The sequence below is a fragment of the Equus asinus genome, chromosome 16 (genome assembly GCF_041296235.1).
Source record: "Equus asinus isolate D_3611 breed Donkey chromosome 16, EquAss-T2T_v2, whole genome shotgun sequence".
Lineage (NCBI taxonomy): Eukaryota > Metazoa > Chordata > Mammalia > Perissodactyla > Equidae > Equus > Equus asinus.
The window spans coordinates 20,290,345-20,301,503 of record NC_091805.1 but is presented as its reverse complement, the minus strand read 5'-3'; the positions used below and the strand labels follow the sequence as shown (position 1 = coordinate 20,301,503).

The 11,159-nt window shown below is 36.1% G+C and overlaps 1 protein-coding gene across 7 annotated transcripts in view; it reads right to left on the bottom strand.

The window, feature by feature from the left end:
- Positions 1-2,114: 2,114 nt before the first annotated feature.
- PRKACB (protein kinase cAMP-activated catalytic subunit beta) overlaps positions 2,115-11,159 on the bottom strand; it is a 132,161-nt gene continuing 123,116 nt past the window's right edge. For all 7 annotated transcript variants that reach the window (XM_044749063.2, XM_014830100.3, XM_014830101.3 and 4 more), the window contains one exon: positions 2,115-5,420. In XM_044749063.2, coding sequence (XP_044604998.1) covers positions 5,295-5,420 — 126 coding nt within the window. In that variant the 3' untranslated portion in view covers positions 2,115-5,294. The remainder of the gene's footprint in view (positions 5,421-11,159) is intronic.

Below are 11,159 nucleotides of genomic sequence, written 5' to 3'. Positions count from 1 at the left end.
TGTTCCATTCATCTGTTGCTGGATGTTTGAACTATTTTCACTTTGGGACTGTTATAAAGTTGTTGTGAACACTCATGTCTTTGTGTGGACATATGTTTTCATTATCTTGGATAAATACCTAGAAGTAGAATGGCTAGTCATATGATAAGTGAATGATTAACTTTATAACAAACTGCCAAACTGTTTCCCAAAGTGTTTGTGCCGTTTTATATTCCCACCAGCAATGCATGACAGTTCCCGTTGCTCTACATCCTTACCAACACTTGGTATTATCAGTGTTTTTAATTTTAGTCATTCGGGGCTGGCCCTGTGGCCGAGTGGTTAAGTTCGCATGCTCCGCTGCAGGTGGCCCAGTGTTTCATTGGTTCGAATCCTGGGTGCAGACATGGCATTGCTCATCAAGCCACGCTGAGGCAGCGTCCCACATGCCACAACTAGAAGGACCCACAACGAAGGATATACAACTATGCACCGGGGGGCTTTGGGGAGAAAAAGGAAAAAACAAAATCTTTAAAATAATAATAATAATAATTTTAGTCATTCTATTGGTGTGTAGTAGTATCTGATTATGGTTTTCATTTGCAATTTGCTGATGAATAGTGATGTGGAGTATCTTTCAAGGGTCTCAGAACTGATACTGCTATTCAAGTTCTCGCACAATGTACTTGAACGTTCACTGCATGCTAAGCACTACTCTTGAGGAAAATCTCAGTTGAAGCCTCTGTTCTCTTTGAATTGTGAAAAGATTGTGTCTACTCCCAGCTTTCAGATAATCATATGTTCCACCTAAACGGACATAAATTTTAAGTATGGTAGGCAGAATAAGGTCTTCCCCGGGCCCCAAAGATGTCCACGTCCAAATCCCTAGAACATGCAAATATGTTAAGTTACGTGGTAAAGGGGAATGAAGGTTGCAGACAGAGTTAAGGTTGCTCCTCAGCTGATCTTAGAACAGGGAGGGCATCCTGGATTATCCAGGCGGGGCTCAACATCATCACAAGAGTCTTCAAAAGTGAAAGAAGGAGGCAGAAGAGAAGGTCAGAGGGATGCACTACGGGTTAGGACTTCAACATATGAAATTGGGTGGGACACAAAGTAGAGGGCACAAAGGCTATTAAAGAAGGCATAAAAATCTTTTCAGAAAGCTAAAATGAAAGTACTTAACTTCACATCCAATATTTGTGCCTAAGGGAAAATTTAAATGGATTTCAAATGATGATAGTTCTGGAGTAAAGATATGCCCAGATTTTTATAATTAGTTATATAAGGGAATGAGAAAACGGGAATTTATATTAAGCCCTGACAATGATAAAATGAAGCAAGCACTGGTATAAAAATAGTTAATGCCATATTTTAAAATGCATCAATATTTATAAATGTTTGCAGTAACAATCATAGTAATAAAAAAAGTGGTAAGCCGGGCTGGCCCTGTGGCCTAGTGGTTAAGTTTGGCGCACTCCACTTCAGTGGCCTGGGTTTGGTTCCCAGGTACCGACCTACACCACTCGTCAGTGGCCATACTGTGGTGGCAGCTCACATACAAAATAGAGGAAGATGGCACAGATGTTAGCTCAGGGCGGATCTTCCTTAAGCAAAAAAAAAAGCATTTGAGTTGAGTTTTAAGTGTCTTCAGAGGCTTGTTTTTTTTTTTTTTAAAAAAGGTAAGCTATTATAATAATTACCTAAAAACTTATTTCCTGAGGTCAAGGACAACTAATCAACCTGGCTAAAACCAGAAGAGGTAATGTGAACCTCAAAAACACTTCTGAAGAAAAAAGCATAAATTCGTAGTTCATTGTTACAATATAAGGATGAGAGTTCTTGCAACATCAATCCTTTAAATATGAGTATTTTCAACATTATGTTAAGAGTAATTTGGACTAATAGTGTGAGGAAGAAGAAACACTTTTTAGAAACTACGGAACAAATCCAGCAGTTTCTCAGTAAACACCCAGTGGGAGTGGACTGGTGGACATTTCTCTGCCTATGGCTTTGTTCTCACCACCACAAGACCAACCCAAACACATAGAAATCAGGGCTCTGTGAGCATCAGCAGTATCCGCGGAAAATAAATCAGCAGAGAAGGGCACCAAATAGAATTCAAGACTCAATAGTTCTATCCTTTGAAGATACTTTAATTTTGCAGTTATTGATTAATTAAAAAACACAGTTGTTTTCAGCATTTCCTAGCTACAGTAGTGCATAGGAAATTTCATTCTGAACAAAGAAGTAATTAATGAAATAACAACACACCTTAACAGTTTACATTGATAGGTTACAGTTTACAAGGTGCTTTCACATACAATATCTCGTTTGATTCTTACAACAAGCAGAAAAAACAGTCAGTGGGAAAGAAAAGTGATTTTTTTTTTTAGGCTTAACAATGAGTATTTTCAGGCCAATGGGCAGTCAATACAAGAACATATCAAAAACAAGACAGCAATACCCACAAGCCACAATATCTCTTTTGGTAGGTTGACAGTTTGATATCAATTGGAAATTTAGCATCAGGGAAGGAGGAGGGAATCAGAACAGACACGAGGTTCTCATGATATTCAAAGAATTCTAAGAACACTGTAAGCGATAAGGAGAAGAAAGATTGCCTAAAATATCACCTTACCAAGACTTAAAGCTCATTATCCCTTCAAAATGTCAAATGAAAAGAACCTTGTCTGACATGAAAGTTAGAAGGGACCTTAGAGACTAGGAGAACTGAGGCCAAGGTCACGCTGGCAGTGGCAGACCAGGCCTGAGACCCAGATGTCTTGACTGTCAGGCTAGGGCTCCTTCCTCCACGATGCCATCTCATTATTAACTGAGTTAAAACTCAATTTCTTCTCTTTCAAATAATGCAATCTGAGATTAAATACTGATTCATTTCACTTATTTCTAATTCAAGTTTTTATCTTGTTCTTGGCTAAATTGTGGCTAAAACTGGGAGTTTTACATACTTTTAAGATATTCAAATTCAGTGTACTTGATTGGTCAGAAATAGACTCCCTTGATATATTTGAAATCTTGCTCATGTCTTTTAAATTCAGGGTAAAATGGAATGGCTAAGTAGCCCTCAAAACCAACGTATGCCTAGGAGTCACTTACCTAGGTGGATTCTACAGCAAGTCGTACTGGGCAGTAGTAGTTCCATTAAAAAAAAATATTTTTAGAGTTCATAGAAATCTTTTTAGTTACTGAAAACTAAAATTTAATAATCAAATTGTCATCCCCTTGATTTATTAAAATAATTTTACAATAATATACAACAAGCTACCATAGAATTTATAGCATACATATAGAATACAATGATCAGCATGTTCTTGGGTCTAAATGAAATACAAAAAAACTAATTAAAATATTTTATACAAACGATGTTTTAAATTTATTAACATGATGATATATTTTTGTTACATAAAACTTGCTACAGCAAAGTATTTCATATTTTTCTTGCACATTTTAAATACAGGTGGACCAACTGAAATCAGTATCAGCTTTTAAGTGACATAACCATGCAGAAACACTTGACAACTAAAAGACGTACAGATTGCTGCAGAGAACATCTCAACAAGCTTTTCCAATGTCTCAAAGCTTTCACGAAGGTGTGGTACAGACGAAAAGAAGTAGTCAGTGACCCACCCGCACCAATAATGAAGCAAACAGAACGCTTATGTCCACTAAGATCAGTTTGATTAAAAACAGCTCATTTTACACGAATGTAAATTGATCATTAAAAAAATGAACATAGTTTATTTTTAACTATTTTGGTGTGTTGTTTTAAGATAGGTCACTGACACACAGAGATAAAACCAGATGGAAAAATTTAAAAGAAAGGGAAAAAAATATTTAAAAAACTGAGTTAAGCCATGGCTTCTCAACAAACACTGAACTAATGTGCAAAAGTGCTCGAAATTTCCACATGACCGCAATGTTGTTAAGTCAGTTGGCAAAAAAGTATAAAAAAACTAAACTCAAATACTAAAATTGTATCTGCATGATCATACATTCTGTTTACCTAAAGAAAGTTTAGAAATTATGACATGTCTAAAAATATCACACCTCAAAATTAAAATGCAGTTGTGGCAGTTTTATCCACTTTGTCCCTTTCCTCACCAAGGAGGCACAGGATGAGAGCTGAAGTCACCACAGGCCTCTACCTTAGGCTGACAATATGCTACACAGAAGAATAACCTGGCAACAACTTCTTTTGTTCTTAACTGTGACAAAACAAAGCAAAGCAAAACAAACAAAAAACCTCATTTAAATAAGTGTGCATCTATACTGTTTACAAGAATCAAGCCACTTGCTTGATTTAGCAAAGCATTTGTCCATATTACTGTTCTTTTTAGTTCATTTCTTTTCCTTTAAAAAGTTTACAATGAGGACTATTTGAGAAACTTAAAAACTTGTCACTTTTATTAGTCATGTTCTATTAAAATACTGGCTAAAACCCTTACGGAAGAGTCAAGGTTTAGAAATCTTAGAACTCTTCTCAAATACCTACAGAAATGCTGGTACCAAGTGAGAGAACTGGGGTCACGATGACCCATCTCATTAGTTTTCCCTGTGAATGAGACGTCTGTCACACTGCACAGGCTGGTCACTTAACTACTTGAGGGGAGGACGACCTAAAAGGAAGTGAAGGGGGAGAGACCCTCTCATCTACAGGAATCCAAACTGCTGGGTCTAGCTACTCTATATTAGTCTATCCAGATTTATTGCCAGAACAGTGAGTTCTAAGACGCTTATTGTTTTAATCTGTATACATTTCCTTGGTGATAAGACATTCTATCTTCAAAAACTGTCAAGAGTTTTGGCAAAACTGAGTCTGAGCTACTCAAAGTAAAAATAATTTTTAGAAAGTATATCCTCAAGCCATTGATCAACAAAAATATTGTCAAGAACTACTAAAAGCAACACTTATCCCTCCCTTCAAATATCACATGGCCATAACACTGCCATCTGAAACACCAACAAAATAAAATGGAGCACTGTTTGGAGAAAAACTAACGAAAATGAAAAAGGAAGAAATGGGTGTGGGAGGAGAGGAGAAAGACAAACCAAAGAGAAGGAGGAAAGTGTCTAGCTCTGTGTTACGGCACAGACAGTGCTTGCTTAGTGGTGCCTTGTGACACAGGTGGATGCGGAGTGCACACACGGACGATGGCAACAAAGACCTCACTCAGTCGCGGGGATGAAGGAACTAGGTAACTGCTTCAACAAAGACGCTCTCAGCCCCACCTTCCCTCTCAACAGACTGCAAAGACTGAGTGTGAGCCCTCATGTCATCTTGTTGCTCATCTTCAAAATTCACAAAATTCTTTTGCACATTTTTCTGTTATAGAGACACGGATATCTTCTTCTTCATAGTCATCAAAGTTGCTGGTATCTCCAGAGCCTCTGAACTTTGGTATGAATGGAGCTTCAACCTATAATTGAGATAGAGAGAAAAATAAGAGTGCTATTGCGATATATAATAGGAAATATATATTTGGTTTTCATCCCAGTTGCAGGCACAGAGCTCCTAAAACCCTTGGATTTCTTAAGTGTTGAGAGTGGTAAAGGTGTATTTTGTTATGTTAACAAGGTGACTTTTGGAGCGACCCCAGGTAACCTAAGTTGGGGAAGGTTGGTTGCCAGGGGAACCAAACATGTGATTAGAGGTTGGAGCCATCAGTCCCACCCCTTGATCCCCAGGGAGAGGAGAGGGGTTGGAAATTGAGTTCAATCACCAATAGCCAGTGATTTAAACAATCATGCCTACATAATGAAGCCTCCATAAACCCCCAAAAAGATTGGGTTTGGAGAGCTTCCGGGTTGGTGAACATGTTGGGATTTGGGGAGAGGGGTCTGTTGGAAAGAGCAGGAAGCTCTGAGCCCCTTCCTCATACCTTGCCCTACAAATCTCTTCCATCTGGCTGTTCCTCAGTTACAGCCTTTTACAATAAACCAGCAATCCGGTAAGTAAAGTTTCTCAGTTCTGTGAGCCACTCTAGCAAATTAATCAAACCCCAGGAGAAGTCTGTGGGAACTCCAATGGCTAGCCAGTTAGTCAGAAGTACAGGTGACAGATTGGACTTGCGACTGGTGTCTGAAGTGGTGGTGGGGGAGCAGTCTTGTAGAACCCAGCCCTTAACCTATGGGATCTGATGCTACGGTATCAGAATTAAGTGCTTGGTGGTGTGGAAAAAAACACACATATCGAAATAAGAAACAGAAAAAAGAGATGCTTGAGAGTTTCCAAACACTAACGGAAATAAATTCCCACTGTTACTACACAGTGGCATCTTTAAATGCCTAAGTCCCTAAATGATAACAGCATTAGAAGAAGCAAACAGTAGGTTTGCTATTAATCTCAACATTTTCATTCAAGGAATGGTCAAGCCAACACAATACATAAGAGATTTCTAGGATAATTAACTGTTGGCGTCAAAAGGCTGGCACTTAAGGTTACAGAACTCCAGTTTTTCCTTTATCACTTCCTTATTTCTAAAGCCTTTGTTTTCTACCCCTTTTTCCTTAATTCATTTCTCCTTAGGTTATAAATAATTCTTAGACTTACTTTTAATCTCCTTTTTTTTAATTCCCAAGTTTATTTTGTTTAAAATATCTGGTTATTGAAACTTTCTGGGAAGTTGGAAAGAAACATATCTCTTTTAGAATTATACAACCGTTAAATTCTGAACAGTTTTCTCCTTGGATCCTAAAAAAAAATCTTTCCATTATTTAAAATATTGTCTTTATAAAGATTATATGGTGTACTGAATATGTCTGAGAAAAAGATTTTAAAACCTTTTTCTCTTTCCAAAAGAATAATACCACAATTTATACAGCCTTTTTAATACTTAGAAACAATTACACACATGGTGTTTCATTTCTTCCTCAATACAGCACTGTGAGAGGCAGGGCAGGTATCCCTATGTCCATTTTATAGATTATAACACAGAAAGTTGACCAAATTCACATGACTAATAAGTAGCTAAAGCAGGTTTCAAATTCATGATTCTCTGCTTCCAGTCCACAGCTCTTTCTAATATCTACACCAGCCGTCTCCAACGTTTTTTGATTTATATGCCTTTTAGTAAAACATTTTTGAGTGTATATGACCAATATATATATAGTTAATCACTTATAAATTACACATGTGACTATACTAAGATATGCACACAAATAAGAAATTTAAAAAGAATAAGGTAAAAAATAAGTAGGCATGGAAAGTCTCATAGCATTTTTTGGTTTGCCAGCTGGTTGCCTGGCATGCCCTACTTTGGGGACTGCTGCTTTTTGCACCATGCAAAAGGATGAGCTAAGCAGACAGTCGCCTCATGTGTAGCCAGGCAGCAATTTAGGATCACCCCTCTGGGAACAATCATCTCTAGAGAATGACTGCACAGTGTGACCTATCCAGGCCACATTCTTCTGTTTCTTGTCTTTCTGCCAGATGCCTTTGACGAGTTCATTGTTCATGAGCACTTGGTCAGAGAATACAAAAGACTATGAAAACTGTTCAAATTTACTATCATTTTTGTACTGTTGTGCACAGTTATAATTGAGATGATATTAAAACAAATGGCTAAAGTACTGAATTATTTCTATTTGTAAATTATCCAGGAATCCCCAAGTCCATTTGTGTTGACAATCAAGATTTGCTGTCGATCAATTTGTCCAATATTACAACCAGTAATTATAGTATGCTACTTCTTGGCAGAGAAGCTGTTTACTACCTCGGACAAGTCAGGTCCTTTGGAAAGCACATGAACTCTAGACTAGCAGTAGCAGTTCAGTTCTATCCCATTTTAAGAATAATTGTTAAAAATACAATACACGATATGGATAGATTAGTAAATGCTAAGAAATAGCAGAAATGTTTATTTCTAAATATAAATATGAAAAGATTCAAATACATCATAAATCTTTAAAATACTAATAAAATGGACAAACTTCAACTAACTCAAATACATCTCAATATAGCATTAATTAACAATAAATATCAATAAAGATACGGGATACGGATGAATTTATACAAAAATATAAATTTCTAAAATTGACTTAAGAAGAGGCAAAAAACTTGAAAAGACCAATATCCAAAGAAAAATTAGTTTGTTAAAATTTCCAAGGAATAAATATATTAGTTTCCCCTTATCTGCAGGAGATACCAAGACCCCAGTGGATGCCCGAAACTGCAGATGGTGCTGAACCCTATGTATACAATGTTTTTCCTATACATACATATATACCTATGATAAAGTTTATCTTATAAATTAGGCACAGTAAGAGATTAACAACAATATTTAATAATAAAACATATCTTAGCAGCCACAGGGTATGATTTTTTTCTTTCCTTATTAAGTTGAGAACTTTCACTTTTTCACTTAAAGGAAGCACTTTATGGCTTTTCTGTGATACATCCGAATTGCCAGCATCACTGCTCTTGAGCTTTGGGGCCATTATTAAGTAAAATGAGGGTTACTTGAACACAAGCACTGCAATACCTCGACAGTCGATCTGATAACTGAGGCAGCTGCTAAGTGACTAACGGGTGGGGGGTGCACAGAGCATGGATTCTCTGGACAATGGGATGATGGGTGGGTCTAGATGGCTAGAGATTTCATTACGTTATTCAGAGTGGCACACAATTTAGAACTTATGAATTGTTTATTTCTAGAATTTTCCATTTAATGTCTTCAGACCACAGTTGACTGCGGGTAACTGAAACTGTGGAAAGGAAAACCATGGATAAGGGAGGACTACTGTGCAAGAGAATTCCTGTTTCTTAAATTTCCCAAAGAATAAAAAACATGGAAAATTTCCAAACTCATTTTATGAATTCACATAATCTCAGCTCCAGAAAAACAAAAACTACAGGTCAATAAAACTTAAGACCATGGAAGTAAAAATCCTAAATAAAATTTTAGCTAAGTGATTTCATGAAGATATAAAATAGTAATACCCCATGCTTAAATGATGTTCACTTCAGGAATGTGAGGCTATCTCGCCAATGCAATTCATCATACTAATATGTCAAAGAAGACAAACTACTGTATACTAGGAATCAAGGCTATTTCCTTGACCTGATCAAGAATATTTATCCAAGACAAACAGCTAACTTCATATTTGATGGTAAAACGAGAAAGGCATTCTCATTCTAAACAGGAACAAGACAAGACAACTCAACAGCTCTACTGTTTTAAAATATTTTTCTAGACATTCTAGCATACATAATAAAACAAAATGGAAATAAAAGATACAAATATTGAAAAAGAAGAGGCAATGATACCTCCGCCACCTCTGATTGTCTGTTAATAAAATTCAAGGGAATAACAGAAAAACCTATGGAAATCAATAACAGAATTTAGTAAGGTGGCCAATTACAATATAAGCATGGAAATCATAGGTTTTCCCCTATATTCTATTACATTGGGAAAGCAAACACATTCACAATAGCAACCCAAATATAAATTTAAGGAATAACTTTAAGAAATAAAGTAGACCTGTATGAGGAAGGGGGTCCCTAAAACTTCACTGAATGACCGAATATATTTGAATAAATGCAGAAACATAACATGCTTATTATGAAGAATTCTCATGATCTTGGTTCTTTTTAATTTAATATGCTGTAATCCCAATTATGAGCCCCAAATACAGCATAAATATTTGGAAAGACCAATAAACAGAGGGGTTATTGTTTAATGGGTACACAGTTTCAGTTCTGCAAGATGAAAAGAGTTCTGGAGATCGATGGAGGTGATGGCTGCACAACAATGTGAATGCACTTAATACCACTCAACTGTACACGTACAAATGGTTGATAGTAAATTTTATGTTATGTGTATTTACCACAACAAAAAAACTGGAAAAAATATTGAATTATGTATTCTTTTTCATGAATATTTATAAGAATTCCTCACATTAAATATCTAAGTATTTTTAAAATTGAAAAAAACACATTATAAAGCTACATAAATGGTGTACAGTACAAAAATAGAAAGAACTCATAAAAAGTAAAGTTCAGAAACAAAAAAGAAACAGACTGAAATATATAGTAATTTAATATTAGTAAAGGTGGAATTTCAAATAAGGGGCCAAATTATTATTATTCAACAAATACTGAGAGGATAATTGGCTATTAACAACACAAAGAAGTTAGATGAAAAAGCACTAAAAGAAAATATAGATTAAATAAGTCAACAAATAAAATGGTTTAGTAGGTGGTAATTGTGATATAACAGTCGGAAGCTGAGGGGAAAGTGCAGGGGTGGAGGAAGGAGATCTTAGGTGGTTACCAAAGCCAAGGGAATGGGCTGCAGTGATGGAGAGCACAGAAAATAGAGTGCATATGCCAATGTCAACAGAGGTGCTACCTGGGTGATGGGATCATGACGATTTCAACTTAGTTTACTTAACAAAGTACCTGATTATAACCACATGAAACTTACCTCAACCAAACCAAAAATAAAACCTGGACCAATCTATCTGATCTTTCTCCCCAAACTACTCTTCCTTTTGCATTCTCTGCCTTAATCCAAATTTTAAGGCTAAGAAAACTGATGCTTTAAAGAGGCTAAATAATTTGGTCAAGATCACACTGCTCATGACTGGATGATCTGGGATTCAGACCGTCTACCTAACCCCAGGGTTCCTGCTCTTTCTTTGCTGCCTTTTGAGGCAGAGTCTTCCTATACCTAAAATGCTCAAAGCATACAAGTTAAGCACATCATATGTAAAATCTATGAAAATCTTATGAAACAACGTGTTGTTTAGTGGTTTGGGGCTTCATTTTAATAACCATAGTAAAGGTCTTTAAAAGGGTAATGTGATCCTGGAATTGGGAATTTGAAGAATCTGGAATCAAATATAGGCGTTATTTAGCAGTTGTATGATTATGTTTAAAGTAGTTAACCTTTTTCAGCTGATTTTATTATCAGAAAAATAGGGAAAATGGTACTACCGATCCCACAGGATTACTTCAAAGATTAAAACGTGAAGTTACAGCGTTACTTTCATTAATTATAAAGTACTGCATTGGTGCCAGGAAATTTATAAAAAATAAGTAAATATGAAATGTTTATTTATGAAATCTAAAAATCTGTTTTAAATTGCTATGGACCTTGTTCATTAATTTAATGGTTAGAGAGTTTCTGAACCCCTCTTAAGGGATACAGAGGCTG